The 17,802-nt window shown below is 39.6% G+C and overlaps 1 protein-coding gene across 5 annotated transcripts in view; it reads right to left on the reverse strand.

Annotated features, from left to right (window-relative positions):
* The window catches only part of ESRP2 (epithelial splicing regulatory protein 2), a 43,054-nt gene that overhangs the window by 8,901 nt on the left and 16,351 nt on the right, over nucleotides 1–17,802 (reverse strand). For 2 of the 5 annotated variants that reach the window (XM_032701314.1, XM_032701313.1), the window contains exons 4-15: nucleotides 13,960–14,073; nucleotides 12,082–12,196; nucleotides 11,278–11,376; nucleotides 11,113–11,167; nucleotides 10,202–10,312; nucleotides 9,238–9,370; nucleotides 8,989–9,031; nucleotides 8,198–8,499; nucleotides 7,259–7,480; nucleotides 5,774–5,972; nucleotides 4,364–4,556; nucleotides 3,164–3,341 (exon numbers count right to left, since the gene is read on the reverse strand). In XM_032701314.1, the coding sequence (XP_032557205.1) occupies nucleotides 3,164–3,341; nucleotides 4,364–4,556; nucleotides 5,774–5,972; nucleotides 7,259–7,480; nucleotides 8,198–8,499; nucleotides 8,989–9,031; nucleotides 9,238–9,370; nucleotides 10,202–10,312; nucleotides 11,113–11,167; nucleotides 11,278–11,376; nucleotides 12,082–12,196; nucleotides 13,960–14,073 (1,764 nt within the window). Of the gene's footprint in view, nucleotides 1–3,163; nucleotides 3,342–4,359; nucleotides 4,557–5,773; nucleotides 5,973–7,258; nucleotides 7,481–8,197; nucleotides 8,500–8,988; nucleotides 9,032–9,237; nucleotides 9,371–10,201; nucleotides 10,313–11,112; nucleotides 11,168–11,277; nucleotides 11,377–12,081; nucleotides 12,197–13,959; nucleotides 14,074–17,802 lie in introns of those variants that run through there. The other 3 variants (XM_032701316.1, XM_032701315.1, XM_032701317.1) reach the window with 3 other exon arrangements.

Consider the following 17,802-nt stretch of genomic DNA (forward strand, 5'->3'; position numbering starts at 1 on the left):
TCTTGTATGTAATTAATATTTTTGTATCACTTCTTCTAGCAGGTGTTTTAGCACTTGTCAAAGCAACTACTGTCCCCCCACTGAATTGCATAGTGAAGTCTCTGATTTTGTTGTTTTGGTTATTTTGGGTTTTGTTGTTTTTTCAATGTAGTTTTAGTTGGTTTGGATTTTGTTGTTGTTTTTAGCTATGTATCCTTTAACTATGTATCCAGTATACAACTGGACTCAAATCAATGGTCCTGTTGCATTACAGTGCAACTAAAAAGCAGTTTAAGATGTATTACTGAATCAAGAGTACTAACATTAGCTGTTTTGAAGATTACAGTACACTACAATAATATACAGAAAGGTAATGGGGAAATTACCATCTCCAAGATTTACTACTAAATTTTTCACAAGTTTTTTGATTGTTTAATCCACGTTACAATAAATAGAAGGAATTTTCAACAATAAAAACAAGAAAGCAGAACCATGAGAACAAATCAAGCTGCTGAAACACTAAGCAAGAGGCTAATTTGATAAAATTAAACTAAAATTAAATGCTGATCTGCAGACTTTTACATTATTTATTATTAGAAGCATGTACTGATGTTGAGACCAGCTTGTTGAAGTCCATGATAAGCAAAGTCTATCTCTGAAGAGGCAGGTCTGGTATGAAAGGTGCTTTCACTTAAGTAGCAACATGTCCACACCTGCAGTATACAGAGCCCATGAAGACTGAAGGAAAAAACCAGAAGAGAATAAAGCAAGAACTAAAACTGAAACCCTGCTCCTTTCAGAAAGGGACATAAAAAGACAAAAGTCACCCTTCAATCTCAGCACCTCCGATCTGGTTCCCAGAGCACCAACACTGAAGCCCATTGAACACCAACATCAATTAGCTCTACAGAGATAAAACCACACCAAACCACTGATGATTATTAGGGGCTCACTTTATGACAAGCAGAAGAATGATGTAATAATCCTTGGGCAGCAGCAGAAAATGAAAAAATAATGTGAGGAAAGGGGAGGAAAAAAAGAAAAAAAAAAAAGATTAGTTATGCTCCAGAGTATAATTTTGTCCCATTACAGTAAGTCACCACCTCTTTTCCCCTAAAGGAATGACAGAGTATAAAACCAGCATTACCACACACAGGGTTCCAAGAACAATTCAAAAGAATTCCTTGGCTTCTTTATAAGATTTGAACCCGATCTCATTTGGACAACATCTTCTAGAGAATCTCAAGAGGTGACCAATTTAATAACAGTAACTGATGATGACAGGAGGGTTGCAGCAGCAGAACATCGTTTTCACCTTGTGGCAAAATTTCTGTTCATCTAATCCTTTAACTGTGAAACACCATGAACTGCTCTCCAAATGCAGAAAGAAGGAAAAGGGCAAACAGCACCAGACACAAAGTCCAGATTCACTAAACTAAAGATTTAGTGGGAAACAGAGCTACTAAAGATTGCCACTGACCTGTTCCATGCACAGATGGGTTCAGGCCACATTTTTCAAAGGTGCACTTGCTTACTTCTAGCTGAATTTCAGTTTTGAAAATAGGCTTCCCCACTTAAGGTTATAATACATCTACCATCTACCCACCAAAAACCCCAGTCAGCTGAAAAAAACTGCAAGGCAAAATATCAGTGCCTAAACAGCAAGATGAATTATTATTACTGCTTGTGTGGAAATCATGAAAGCCACAAATAATTGAATTTGGTTTGAACTCTTTTCTGTTGAAGAAAAAGCCCTTAAACCACAACAAATTTAGTTTCTTTTTAATCTTTGTCAAAATTTATCACACTTCTTATGTGCTAATCTTCAAATTTTTCCACTAAAAAACTGAGTATGTAAAACTATTTTAAACAAATGTAACATTTGAAAAAGACACAACAGGTAGAGCACTGCATCTTCCAAGTACTGAAAACTTGGAACATACACATTTAAGCATCTGTTCTCAGTGTACATTCATTTACACAGTAGCTGGCTGGCTCTACAAATTAAAGCTCACTGTTCTTTAGGAATCTTAAGGTAAAAAAAGAAATAAAAAAAGAAAACATACCATGCCTGAGTGTTTCATATTAACTGCTGCTACGCCTTAAAAAGAATCCACCTGCATCCCATGCTTTAGCACTACCACTGTTATCCACCTTACAGAATGCTGAAGGACAAACATGCAAAACCTTTTCACACAAATCACTGGCAGTGGTTTGAGACCCACCAAGAGGATTTTATGTCAGGGCTTCTGAGTAGTACCCAAAAGGGCAGAGCTGGCAGTTGTGTAAGTGCTGTTATTATCCACAGAAGTTAAATATGGACTGGAATATACCATATTCAATTATCTTTCTTCTTAATAAACTTGTGATGACAAAACATGATTATAGATACAATATCCTCTGAGACAAAGGGCAGAAGACATGAAAGGACCCATTCCATGAATTCAAATAAGTGCTACTGGAAAAAAATGTTTGTACTTGGTGCTTCTTTTTTTAGTTTATCAAGAAGACAAGTTTCTATAAGTTTGCTCACTGAGAGCAGTCAATCAATACATACTGACTGAAATTATCTATAGCATGTAGAATATTTGCTATCCAGACAAATAGTTTGGAGAATACAGTTTTCCCTTTGTTTGCAATGTAATGCAATTTTAATGGAAAATACTCCTGCCTGTGACCAAAAAGTCAATACTTGAAAGAGTGTCTGACAGAGGCATCTGTCTTTCTCTTTTTGCAAGCAAGTCACCACAGCCAGCTCAGAGCCCTCTGTACTAGAAATTTACTCTCAGTAGACTTTAACACTTAAGTCTTGAAGGACAAACATTGGGCCTACCTAAGGTTCCCACCAAAAAGTGGCCAGGACTGAAAGCTTTTGGCAGCTCCCCACCTTCCTCTGGCAGCCCCTTCCCAGCCCTACTCACAACGGGGCTCTGCACTTTCTTGCTCTTCAAACTCAAACCCTAAACCTAGACACTAAATCACTGCTTTCTAATTGGGACATGTTTATTATATATATATAAGAAATAAGGCAAAGTGTGTGCTACACTTTGGTCTGGCAGTTAAATATGGAGCCTGCACACTCGTTTGGCAGATTCCAAAAGCACTCACTTGGCTCCGTCTGATCTCCACCGATCAAGACTCGAAGGTCCAAATACAATGGCAAGCACAGGAACTGCAAACTAACCTGGTAGCCCTGGAAGAAGCTGAGTATCTCCTTCATTCCTGTGTTGTATGGCAAGCCCTGCATCCGGACCAGCGCTCCAGGCTGGGGCAGGATCGGAGTGTGGGTGGCAGTGGCAGCAGCAGCTACAGCTCCTGGAGGAGCTGCAATGTACCCCACTGTGGTAGGAGACACTGGAGGACTGAAACAGAAGGAGGGAGCAAAACTGTTATGAAAACCAGTAGCCAGTTCTAGTTCTTGGAATAGGCAAAGATGAATCTGAAAATTTAAGTCTGAAAGTGAACCCCAATACCACAGAAAATCAAACAGCCCTGATGTGGATTGCTCTGTGGACTTTCTTAATTTCTCTTCAGCATCTGATAATCTATTTTTAGAGAAAGGAGGGAAAGGAAAATAGCTAACATTTGTAGTTAAAGACATAAGGAATGGCACTTGTTATTTCACAGGGGAGAACAAAAAATAGCTGCAGAAGACTTAAAAATAGTTAATAATTTCCTAAAGAAAAAAGGAGAGGGGTGTGTCATAATATCAAAAGCAGGTAAATGCCCAAATCTGGCATTTCTGAGCCACAAAATAGCGATGAGTTAGCATCTCCAGCTCTGGTCAGGACCCATCCAGCAAGTTACCACATACTCAAGCTAACAAGTGTCACAAGCCTAGGAACTACCAATGAACAAGCTATTTCCCCATGGACCCAAGCACCAGACTGTAGTGAGTCATGCTGATACCATCTCTGGGAAGGGAAAAGGTGGAGATCTGCTTTGCTTTCACATGTAAAAGTGTTCTTTGGTCTCAGTGATACACAAAATCAAAACTAGTACACACCTATGATGAGCCTTTCAGTATGGTTGTAAGTAAAAGAACAAACTATGAGATGAGTGTGTAGAGGTATTTATTGACACAGCTTCTCTCCTGGCCAAGAAATAGAACTGCCTTGATGACATTGCCCCAGTGCCAAAAAACCCTGTTAAATATTAGACCAACATTATCATGAGATTCCAACAGAACCTACAGAAGAGATGAACTTCACTGCAAAGCCACAGAGAATCAGTTAAAATGGTTACTGCCTCTGCTACTAAACATCGAGTTCCCAGGACCACCTACCCCAGAAGTACAAATTTAAGGGCTGTTCACAAGTGACCACCCAGTTGCCTGCTGCACTGAGATGAAAGGTCAAGAGAAGCAGTTAAATCTTGGGGTTACCTGGGATAGTAAGCTGTGTAATTCATATAAAGCTGAGCAGCCTGAGCTGGGTAGTAGGTAACAGCTGGAGGAGCAGCTGCAGAGGCCTGGGGAGTCCTGGTGGTTGGCAAGAGGGCTTGTGGCTGGTACAGTGCTGCCTCTGCTGGAATCACAGCTGCTGTCTGGAAAGCAGCATAAGCTGGTGGAGAGAGACCTAAAACCAAACCAGGACACGGCAGCAAAAAGCAATCAGAATGGAGGTCTCTAGGATATGTAATTCCTTTCCTACAGCAATGTGATTAAAATTGATTGAAACCATCTGGGCATGATAGATAAACACCTGAGCAAAGACTTGTCTCTAACCTCTCCCCTGGAGACCCTTGCTGTGTCACCATGAATGACAACTGGAACATTTGGAATGAGTAATTCCTGAAAGTTCACAACTGCTAGAGCTGAGAAGCCTTGTCCACATGTAAATGGAAAGCAGGGAACTTGAGAGTTATTCAAAGAAAGCATAAAGCCATGTGCATAGAGAAAGCAGGCGTGCACACCAACACACCCTCATTTTTTCTAACAGAAGTTGTACTCTGTGGGACAAAAGTATCAAAATAGGAGCTACACATGGGCATCCATAACTGCTGACCACGAGTCTTCTTCATGTATAAGCTTCCTGTGGCTTCAAAAAGTATTTTTAGGATATATCAAATGGAAAAGAGAATAACCCACTAGATCACTAGTCTGATGCATTTTGATGAACCATTACCTAATTTGTATAGGAATATTAAGCTTAGCTTGGTGTGCAGTCAGATTGTTTTTATATACTATATTTGGCAGCTTTTTACTCTTTTGCAAATACACGTCAGTATCTGCTTTGTGATTTGGTAGTGACACTAATTAGAACAGTACAGTAAAGGTCCATTTTAGTTCCTCAATAATGTTCACTGTAATTTTAAAATAAAAGAATTAAAATCTGTCTAACTTCACCACTCTGTAGTCTGTTAGTATATCAACCCAATGGGTGTTTTCCTTCAAAAATAAGCCCAAAGAGTACCTTCTCAATGCTCTAAGGCAAGATAGCAAGAGCACTCATCGGCAGCTAGAATATAGAACTTCTCCCTATTTTAAAAATCCCCTAATTGCAAGTAGGTTTCACTACAGGCAAGTCTACTGCAGAGCTCAGAAGAACAGTACACCCATCAAAAGCAAGTGTGGCAACAATTTCACTGGCAAGGCCTTGCTGCCCTCTACTCATCACCGAAAATACAATAAAACGCCTCTGATCATCCCGTTATTGCCCAAAGGGAACAATTCCAATCTCAGCATGTATATTGATCATGGCAAAACCCGAGTCAAAAGGTGAAAGGCCACAAGCTTCAGCACCTACCACATGTCAGCCTTTAGCAGCAGAGAGCAGAAGAATTGGAGACTTACATGGTAACTTACATGGCGGTGGGGATAAGCCACTACGATTTAAAGTGCCACCCATTAAAACAAAGTTCATCTCCTCTCCTGAACACTGGAATACTTCCACATAACGGTCCTTCATCATTTTTTTGTGACATTTTTGAGCCACCATAAAGGCTTTGTCAGCAGATTTCATCTGGATAAAAGCATCACCTGATGGTCGTCCCTAGGGGGAGGCAGGGAAATAATTGTAAGACAGTCTGTTGTTAAAACACCCAGATCACAAGAAATGCGGAAAGGACCAAGATCAACATCTACCAAAAGTCTGTATTGCTCTTCCTCCTCTGGCACTAATGACTATTGACCCAACAATTATTTATGGGAGCAGAAAAATCAAGACACATGCAAGCAGTTCCCAGTTAACACAATGCTTCACTCTTCTGCAGAAAAAAACAGAGAATCATGAAGCATGGAAAAAAAAGTTTGGAGGTCTCTAATCCAAAGGCTGCTCAAAGCATGACACACCTTCAAGTTATATCAGGCCACTCATTGTCTTCTCCACTTGATATCTGAGGATCTCCAGGGGTGGAGATTCCACACCATCTCTGGGAACCTGTCTGGGTGCTTAGGTAATTTCTCATTGTGATTTTGTTTTTTCCTTTTCACCTAAATGGGATTTTTCTTGATGCAATTTATAAACACTGTCCCTTATTCTTTTGCTGTGAAGCTCTAGGAAGAGTCTGGCTTTGCCTTCCCTGCAACTACTTTTTAGGAACAACAGTATAAAGCTCCAGATCCTTCAGTAAAGTCCATAGCTACATCAGAAATTGATTTCCAGGTTTGATTTTCTGCAATCTGACAGACATAGTTGTATACATAAAATACTAAAAATTTCCTTAACCAAAAAAAAAAAAAAGAAATCAAAACAAGTATAGCAACCTGTTTCATTTGTTTTCTTTAATACCTCAGTATTTCTGTGGCTGAGAGTTTATTTTTAACACAAGGCAATAGGGAAAAATATCCCTATGATCATGTCATTAAAATTTACTCAAACCACAATTTTTAATTATCAACTTCCTTTAAAGCCTGAGAAATCTCTACTCAAATTATAAGTTAGGAAAACCTAATTTTGACACAAATACCACTCAAACAACACAGCAGGAACCCTGAGGCTGACAGAGCAGCTATGCCATCTAATAAGAGACATTTCTCTCTTGTATATCTCCAGCACCTCACTGTAACATAAGAACCATTTCAACAGCCTCCAGGGTAAGGTTATCATTATAAGAACAGGCTTCATCCTCCCCAGACTGATGCATACACACATACAGAGAAAGAAAAGCAAATCTGTATGTAAAAGGGGAAGAGAAATGAGGAAAAGAGACAAAGAGAACATTGTGTTTTCCCAAAGTTAGAGAAGACTGAAGCACAGTCAGGATCAGCTAAGCTGCCCTGACTTCCAGCTCCATTCAGACACTGGCAGGTCAATCCTCCCAGGCAAAGTGCTGTTACCTGTTGATTAAGGACCATGTGAACTCCATGGGGCTTGATGTCACCGGTGGCGTCTCCCATGAATTCCAGGATGTCATCGATGCCCGCGGTGTAAGGGAGCCCTCGGAGCCGGACACAGTCCCGGACACTGCCCGTGGCAATGGCGTAGGGGGGGGGGATGACTGGGATGATGGGAGTTGGCAGAGTTGGGATGAGAGGTGTTGACATATATCGATTAAGTACCTGTTGGGGAAAAAGCACAGCGACAGATTTACACATCATCTGAGCACAGACCAATTCTCACAGTACTATTTCCAACAGCATAGAAAAAACCCTTCTTAAACCAATTACTGCTGTTACTTTCCCGTTGGGCATTTGAAAGCTTCAAACTCAGAAAGGGAGAAGGAAGGCTAACAAATTCAATTTGGTAGACCCTAATAACAGACTTTTCTAATCTCAATATGAAAAAGGTTAAAAGCCAATTACAGTTGATTTTATAATATCTGAAACCACATTTGTGCTAATAAATCAGTATTGTCAACGTACAGTTCTTAGTTAAGTCAGGGTTAATTAAAACAAGTCATTTTAAAAGAACTGAGACCTGAAATAACCAATAAGTAAAATACGAGCTCTAATTTATTCATAAAACCTGATTGGTTAAGTGAGAGTGCTTGCTTTTTTAACCTGAGTGCTCATCTCCAAGTACAGAGCTTCTGAAGAAAACAAACAAATAAATAAGAACTGTGAGAGACTTCGATCTCAGCATGTCCTGTTGACTCATTCCCAAATGACAAAGTGAAAATATGATGTGTTAGGGCTTACTGCTGAAAAACATTTTCAGTGATGATTATCACAAATAAACACACTCTACTGAAAGAGGTGCCAAAAAAGAGGTTACAGCTTTAGTTTTGTCAAAAGGGATTCTTCTTAGTTTTGAGTCTCACAGCCAATAGTTACAACCTGTTGGACTTCTGCTGCTGTGCTCCTGAAGAGTTCTATGTAACGTTTTCCAAGTATTTCTTTGTGCTTTTTAAGTGCACTTTGTGCATATTCTTCACAGGAAAATAACACAAATGCATCTCCTGTGGGCCTGCCATCTGGATACTTGACAAAGAGAAGTCCCTCTTTCCCTCCTGTGACTGGGCACTCGGGCCCCAGGAACCCCAGGACATCCTCCTGTGTAGCAGTGAATGGAAGGCCTCTCATCCGGATGATAACTTGGTTCTCCTTGGATAAGAACTGGGCCACTTCATTGGAGGTGCCTGGTGGACAGAGAACAGCACATGGTCATGCTGGTCACTTCTGTGAGACAGAGCAGTGGCAAAGCAGGAAGCAAATATACAGGAGGGGAGTAGAGAACAACAAATCCACAGAAGACCTGAGGCACTACTAACTCTCAGCAATCTATTCTGAAGTGAAAATCTTCTACCCTGCAAGTGTTTTATGTTTAATGAAATTGGAACAAAGATGAGATCATGTGAACTTATACAAATCCACACAGGTGCCTCCACTGCAAGAGCTCATCTTCCTCCCAGACAGCAAGACCTGCCCGTGAACATCACAGCCCAAATGCTGACAGCTCAGTTTCAACCACGTCAAAACAGAACTTGACAGGGTCGAGTATTCTTGTAAGGCAAACCAGGAAAAGCTACCTCATTGTCCATTTGCATCCTCAGCCAAGAAAAAATATCAGAACTAGAACAACATTCCTATGGACTTAAGTAATGACACTGAACTCCAGCATCACTTACCTCCTGCAATTTTTAAGAATTCCTCCCCAGTTGCTTTGTAAACCTTAAAGAGAAAAAGAAAGAACAAAAAAACCCTACATGAAAATCACAACATTCAACTCTAAACAACACACAAACTCTTTCACAAGCCAGAGAATGGTATTTTGGTACTTAGAGCAAAACAGAAGGGCAGTTTGTTCTTATTTAAAACCATGGCCTAAAATATTCACGTTGCCCTCCAAAGATTTATTTCAAGTCACAACTTTTTACCTCAATGTATCTGCTGCCCATGTGATGCTTATGCCTTTCCAGTGCAAGGTCCCTCTGTTCAGAACTGACAAACCGAACTAAGGCCTCCCCATTTCTTCTTCCTTGGGAATTCAGACAAAGAGCCACACCACCTCTGGAAGGCAAAACCAACAAAAATAAACTTAGTTTGACTTTTTAATACAGATAATACACTAATACAAATAACTGTGTAAGAATAGTAAAGAAATCAGACTTTAACGTGAAGGTTACAGATTGAAAAAGAAATTGCTACTATCCACAACTTAATTTCATTTTTGATGTAACAAGATTATACTTTAAAATCTACTCCACCGAGATCATGGATCTCAGGTTGCACCACTTTCTCAGCTTCCATGAAAATGTAAGTTTGCAAGCCCTTCCTATCACCTCAGAGATGCAGATTTTTATTTCCTCAGAACTCTAAATAAAGAACTCTATTTTCTCAGTGTTGAGAATCCAGAATACATACTGACAGATGTGCTAAACTAAACTTACTTTCTCTCTCTATATATATGTATACACACATACATCTATACAGAGGTGTACATACGAGTCATGAAACTTTCTTCCAAACAGGGAGGTTTGTGAATCTGGCGTGTTTAGGAGGTATAGCAGAACACTGAAGAGCTGGCACAAAATTAAAGTTTTTATTGTACTCTGGACTCTGCTTTGATTAATGCAATAGGAGTTTCTCCCTTTAGATCCCAGCAATAAATTAATGTATGTTGGTTTTCAATTGATAAGTCTCTCAAAACTCTTTCTCACACACTTAAGGCTGGTAAACCTGTTCATTTATCATGACCACAGGACAGGAAGGGGCCAAATGGGAAAGACAGGTGGAAGTGAGGACTCTAGTGGGAAATGTGGGGGATGTGTCAAACAACTATTGAAGGAACCTGCTATTAAAGACAAAGAGACAAAGCAAGGCAAATTCTTATTATCTTACTTGGCAATATTGAGACCTTTGAAGAATCGAGCAATATCTTGGTCTGAAGACTGCCATGGCAAACCTCTGGCACGTATTACTGTCTCACTGTCCACAGTTTCAGATTTACTACTACACAGGAAAAAAAACGAAGCCAAAGTAAGCTTGAATCTAGGTTTTCCACGATCTTACCAAATTTTGGACTGCAACTGATTTAACTGTAAATTGAGAGTATATTTCCTGTTGAGACTCTTCTATTTTTCATTTCAATAAAGAAAGGAAAGATGGCTGGGATTATTCTTTTATATATACACAACACTGAAGAGATGCACTATTCTTGTCACCACATTGCAGTTCCTTAAATGAAAAACAATAGGAAAACTGGCTTAAAGTAAAGTAATAAGGAACTGGATTAATTTTTTTTGAAAAATCTAACAATCCAAGATAGATGAATACAGGGCAGTCCTAAATATCAGTACAAATTACTTATGCCTAAAATGCTTCATTCTCCAGTCACTGCAATATATTTGAAAATAAAAAACATCCTTTTTCTTCTCTCCCTAAACCCAGCACACCATATAAGACTTTCAGGAGCAGCACACAGCTTAGTTGCCTATGGGGTGCACTGGCCATTACCCTGTTGATTCAGGGAAAGTTCACAAATATTTCCTCACCACTGGGTAAGATAAGCCAGCCTCACTGCCATGCAAACCAGCAGCAAGAGAACAAAGAGCATTTAACTTGCAGTGACTTTAAAGAGGCTAAAGTACAGCATCCAACGTGCCAGCTCCAGTCTGTCCACACCAGACTGATTGCCAAGTACCTCGTTACTGTTCTCAGGAGCCAATCTGCTTTCACAGAGGGAAATATTCACAAGCCTTCCTTACTGTAGACAAGACCCATCTTTGCTTGTAAACAACTGTGACACTTACCAAGGGCCTGTTTCATACTTGTGTTTCACAGTTTCAGGCTCAGTAAATACGTGATCTGCAACAAAACAAAGTTGATATATAACCAGGGTCAGAGATTACTTAAGAATGACACTCCCAATTCTTTCAGAAAAGAATGATTTCTTTCCTTATAAATAGTTCACTTACTACAACCTTCAGAGAGCATGCTGAAAATGATGGCCACCATGGTTTTCACTTGCCACACGCCAAAGTCCTCCTCTGCTTCATCTGTCCCTAAGCCTAGATCTAAACAGGTGATTATAGAAAATAACAGACTTGCACAACTGTTTGGAAACAAGTTATAAGGCTTTCCTGATATTAACACAGAACTGGTTATTAAATTTACTTGTCTTAGCAGAGACATGTGAACATTAGACATGTTACTCTGCTCATAAACTGGTTAATATTCACTTTAATGGTCAACAGTCTGAAAACTATTAAGAGCTTACATAATTTCAGTGTTTACAGTTTTAAAAAAATAGCTAAATAAGTTCCCATCACTTAAAACATAATAACTTCAATCACATTCAGGTGGTCCACAGGAATACTCCTAATTTGAATTTAGATGTAGAGTATTGTTTGGGTTTTGGTTTTGTTTTAAACTCAGTTCAGTCGAGATCATGCAAAAGAACTACTATTATATGCAAACAGTAGAAACTTGTAGGTCATCTGGTGCTGAAAAGGCCACTGACAGCTCAGCTTTTGCTTTAAGATCCAGTATCAATGCAAGTTACTAAATATGGTTTAGAAATCAGTGTTAGACTCAAACTGGAGGAAAAAAATTACAAGCAGAGCTCTCCAACACATGCTGCTTTTACATTCCTTTCACTTTACCTGTGAGTTTTTAAAACCCACATCTTAGTTTAGAAGAATAAAACCTGTAATTATCACAGGCATAAAATTTGAGGAAGCATAACTGATTCTGAGATAAAAGCTGCAGCAAAAGGATACATTCTGCCATGGTCTTGATGGTCTGATCCTTCCCGGCGGCTGAACTGGGGTAGCAAGAGCGGAATTCTTTGCGCAGGTCATAGAAGGAATAGAAGCAGTCTGACAGCAGCAGGTTCTGCAAAGAAGGCAAAAGGGTTGTTTTGTACACATTCTTCCTTTACATTTCCATTAATATTTCTGGACTGAATGAGGCAGTCTCAAAAATCATATAGTTGCATGTCACCAGCTTGTCTGTGATTGAGCAGTTTGGTTCCTTTGGAACACAGTTCAAAAACCACAGCTGTACAGAACTGGATCTCTAGATGAGCAAATCCAAATAGCTTCTGGGAGGCAGACCTGTGCAAAACAGCTGAAGAAGATGGCTGGAAAAAATATTTTAAAATATCTAGGTTTTGCTGTTTAATATTCCCATTTAGGACACTATTTTCTCTTTTGCAGCTACACTGAGAAGCAGAATTGTACCCAAACATGATGACAAAGTTAAAATAACTATTTTTACAGTACACAAAATATATTTCAGCAACTTCAAGTTATTTATTCATCACTGTTGTGTATTGGGTAAGAACTTTAATTATATAACACTATTAAACAAATGTTTAAGTAGCCCTTTACTCAGGCATTAGCTTATTTTCTCAAAGAATAAAAAAAATAACTTGGTCTAATTCTCCACTTTCTCCCTCACTCTCCAACTGCTTTACCAAATAAATCAGTTGTAAATAATGACTTAAGAAAAGTCACAAGGTAATGCTTTTTAGAATAGCAGGAATAGCAAGAGCTGAGGTCTGAGGCTTACTAACAATGGGCAGAGAGAAAAACTTGCAAATGAAAAAGTATTGAAGGAGAAGAAAAAAAAAAGAATGAAGAGAAAGAAATGCAGTACTAAGAGACTCAACATTTGATACCACATTGACATCATTTGTCCACACCAGATGCATTCCTTGATCTGGTGTGGAGAATTATTTCTTCCACAACATCACAGTTTGTTTTAATTTAGTCCATTTGTTTCAAGAGGGAAGTACAAAGAACTACCCCCACAAAAAAATACCAGTGTGTTTGAATGACAAATATAATTCCTGTTTCCTTACTTACCTCATCCCTACAGAAACATGTGCTTTTCATAAAAAGTCAGTGTTAGGTTTTAGTACAACACAAACACCAAACTAATACTCGTAGAAACTCGGCATGAGCCAATACTCTTATATAGAGAAGAAAACCCTACAACTGGTCAACTCCTTCCATGTCAGCAGCTCTCGTTCCTGGGGGGTTCCTGTGGGGTTCCTGCAGACTGTCAAACAGGCAAACTCAAGACCCACCACCTTACACAAAGGCAAGAGCTGTAGCTCTGCCTCCTGCTGAATAAATGCTGCTGGAGAACCCCTGCCATTCTCCAGGGCAAGGACTGCCTGCATGCTGCCCCTGCACAGGGCACTGCCACAGGGCTCCCACTGATTTCAGAGCTTGGGAGAAACCTATGGCCCTGCACACAATCTGGGCTTTACACAAGCCTAAGCAAAGCAATAATTCTCCATCACTTCTGCTGAGATCAGATCAGGACCTTTGTTTCCACTCCGTGAGACACAGAATTTAAAGTACTTTTACTGTCATTGTCTCTATCCTGTCATTCCTAATTTTCCTCTTCATTATGCTCATCTGGGAGTCCAGGTACTATAACTGACTATAACTGACTTTCAAGAGCAAGTGCCAAGAATAACTACTTTGCTACTCCCTTGAGACTGGGAAGGAACCATCTTAAATAGTCTTAAAACTCTGTCATTCACAAGGTTGAATTGAGTGGCTCCCCTCAAACTCACACAAGCTATTTTCTTTGATGTCTTTAAAACACAGTGCTGCCTTTTTGCATCAGTTCTGATCTCATACCTTTTTGGATGTTTCTGGGTGGAGGACTTGTCGAATGAGTAACTGGCCATCACTGCAGAGTGTGTAAGAGCTCCTTCCAAGTACTTTCAAATCACTGGATACCAGTTGACTAAACTGAAAAACAAAGTGATAAATTTCATTGTATTGACTGAGAGACATAATTCATGAAACAAGCACTTACCATTATTCCAGTACTTTTACTTTTTTTTTTTTAGGATAAAGTAATTCAGCACTTTGCAAAAGTTTTTAAAAAAGACACGATGGAGAACAGACATGGGCTCCTGATAAAAGTAAGCAATAAATGGTATGCTTTTGTGCAACAGAAAATGAGAACACCCAGAGTATAATAAAAAGACCAAATAGGAAGATAAGGTCGGGGTATTATACTGGTAATGTACAAAGCCTAAACTATAATAGAAGCTATTAAATATTTGAAAGAATTTTCAAGATTAATCCCAATACTGATTTTGCAATACCTTTTCTTCAGTTTTGGCACCTTTGACTTTGGTTATTGCCTTAATAATTTATTTTTTTAACTTCAAAAAGAAAAAAGCTACCCATCAGGATTTACTAATGTTTCAAAAGTAATATGCTAGGAATAGCCAATAGATCATGGTCTAATACCTTCAAAAGTGAAATTATAATGAAGTCAAATCCAAGCCAGGTAAAGTTCTTGGTATATATATATGGAGATACAGAGCTGTGAACACTAGATAAAACAAAATTATTCCCTACCTATAGGAGGGATAATCCCCAGCAGGTTACTTCTCAAGAGGAATGATCTTGTTCAATGTTAGTTTCCATCCTTACACAAGTTTCCAACCTTTTTTTACTCCATACCACTGTTAAAATTCCTTGCTCATAACAGCCAACTACCATATTATGGTACCTACATCATATCAGTAAACAGTAGCTTGTTAACTAACTTTCAAGGGGACAAATATAATTATTCTAAGCTTCCCTCTCGATGCTACTCCCTCCCAGGAGAGCACCACCTCACAAACAAAGCAATAATTATCATCACGATGCAGCAGCCACCCAGTGCTTTCAGCAACACCTTACAACTCCAAAACAACCAAAAGCAAATCACAAGTTGACTTGAAACTCAGACAATATCTTTGTGTTGTCTTTTAACCTGAGTATGGGGAGAAAAGAGAGTAGCATTGTTTTATCATCAACACATGTGATGCTTTCCATCATTCCAGTCTCTGCTCAGGAAAGTCCATGTCCCAATGATCCCACAGCTCCACAATCCAGGGTGAACAAACACAAACGATCCCAATGATCCCACAGCTCCACAATCCAGAGGGAACAAACACAAATGATCCCAATGATCCCACTGCTCCACAATCCAGAGGGAACAAACACAAATGATCCCAATGATCCCACTGCTCCACAATCCAGAGGGAACAAACGCTGCAGCCTCTGCATCCCAGAGGGAAGGGCTCTGCCAGGGACAGAGTGTGTCTTCAACGTGATTTAGAAGGAGCAGAGACATGATTACCCAGGCTTTATTTCCAAATAACTGCTCCAATGCAATCCAGGCCCTTTTCCAGGCTGGGGCAGCTCACCAGCATTCCACTACCATTCTGAGCTCAGAAATCCTGTAGAAGTGGGTATTACACACCAAAACAGAAAACCGAGGGCAGAGCTGGGTAAGGAGAGGCACATAAAATGAAGTTATTTAATAGCAGAGAACATATTTGAAACTGTAAGAAGAGAGAAATATCTCCCCCCTAAAAAAAACCCTTTACAGTGCAATTCTTTGCACACTAGCAAAACACACAGAAAGAACACATCATACACACATTCAAAAAAGAAAAAAAAAAATCAACCAACCCAAGCCCTTGCAGATTCAGAAAGCCAGTTTCCTCTTAATTGCTAGTACAGGTTTGCATTCCTACCACACGTTGGAGTCTTGAAGAACCTGAGGCTATAAAGCAAGTCATTGTTCAGGATGATTTAAAGTCAGAAAACTGAGATCTGAGAGTGCTCAAAATACCTCAGCTGATGTGTAAACACCAGAAAAAGAAGAAAATTCCAGTGGACTCAAAAGGAACCATTTCAGAAATGCAGTTCTCTGGACTGCCACAGTCACAGACCAACAACAAATATTCTCTCTACAATAACATGCATGAGGAGATTTGCCTTCTCACTAAATGCAGCAACTTATCACTTTCTGTTTTAACTTCTGGGCACAGTAAAGAGCAAATATTTGTAAAAAGGGATTGGAAACGGTGATAGGAATCAGCTTCCAGAAGGCATATGTGGATTCTCCCCAAAAGGAAGCAGAATCTTCCTGATGAAACATAATAAAATACTCCCCAAATCTTCAACTTCATACCCTGTGCTTCTGAAGATGCTCAAGAGACAATAACAAAAGTGCAGTTAGAGAGCTATTTTGGTCAGATACAAGAAGAAATCCAACCCACACAATTTGAAGGAAGCAACAATTGTGTGCAGCCTCCTGCTGTACAAACAAAACATAAGAACTGTAGTTCAAAAAGACTTTATCAAGTTAGAAAACAATAAGAGAAAATGCTTGGACAAGGGAGGAAATGCTCAGGTCAAATGGTGTAAGTCAAGTTAGTATAAATTGAGACTGCTCACTGAAATATTTCTTTTTTTTTTTTTCCCCCATGTGGTGTTTCCCACACAACCTACAGCTGAAAAGACAGATACACAACACAGCTACTTTCAGAAGCCCAGAGTAAGAAGACACCAAAGTAGTAAAATATTGCATACAGACACTAATAAGAGCAGTATTCCAAGCATACTCAGGTTTAAAGAACTCCCAAGAGGCAACATTAATTTTTATTTTTTACTTAGCCGTAATATTTGCACTGTATTTTTATTAAGTGTCAGGGACAACATTTGACACTGAAAACTCCTTTCCAATGGGACAACCAACATGTCAAAACAATTTTCTACTGTTCTTACTAGATGCCAGCAGCTTAAAGTGCTTTTGATAAACCTCCACAAGGTTGGCAGGCCTTGCTGAGAGCTTATTTAGAAACTTTCAAAACCAGCTATTTTCAAACTTTGGGGTGTACTGCCGCAGAAGAGGGCAAAAAGAGTGTGGGAAGAATAGTCAGGAGACATAAGCAGTCCTTCCCATCCAAAACAGCTTAACTATGGCAGGGGTTAACTGAGGAGAGAATGAGGGAACAGTGCAAACAGGTAGATTCACCCAGGAGAAGAGCATAGGGCAAAATAGGAAGCACAGCACTGCCCCAGAGGAATGACAGATATTTGAGACCAGCCTGAACCAGCTCCTTTCATCTGTGTGAGATGTCACCAAATTCTGCAAAGGTAGAGTACAAAAAGCATAGTAGTGGAGTAGCTCAGGTTGTTCCACATTAGGCTGGACCTTCAAGTCTTTTAAGCAATAGATACACCCACCATATCACCCGTGTGGAAGGTGTTAAAGCAATCAGGGCAGGGGTGTTTATTAAGCCACATTGTTAAGCACAACAGAAGCCACAGCAGTTAAGCAATTCAGCGTTCCTGATGAAAAGCCATTTTCAGCCTCCTTTCTTGCACCACAAGTTTGAGGCAGCATTTCAAAAACCAGCCTTGACCAGGCATACACCCAAATGTAGCAAGCTAAGGACAAGTTGAGACCAGTGCCAGATTTACATTATGTTTTCCTGTCTCACATGTTGAACGACCTGTCCACAACTCTGTCATTCGGTAAATTCCATCTACATCTCCTTCACTCTCCTTATAAAAACCATCTCAGCTGTTTACCTCCTGTCATTCACCTTCATCCTGCCCTCCACAGCACTCCCCCACTTTAGCATGAAAAGCTGCCCCACCTTAAGGCTTCCTCCAAGCTTCCAC

The sequence above is a fragment of the Chiroxiphia lanceolata genome, chromosome 13, assembly GCF_009829145.1.
Source record: "Chiroxiphia lanceolata isolate bChiLan1 chromosome 13, bChiLan1.pri, whole genome shotgun sequence".
Lineage (NCBI taxonomy): Eukaryota > Metazoa > Chordata > Aves > Passeriformes > Pipridae > Chiroxiphia > Chiroxiphia lanceolata.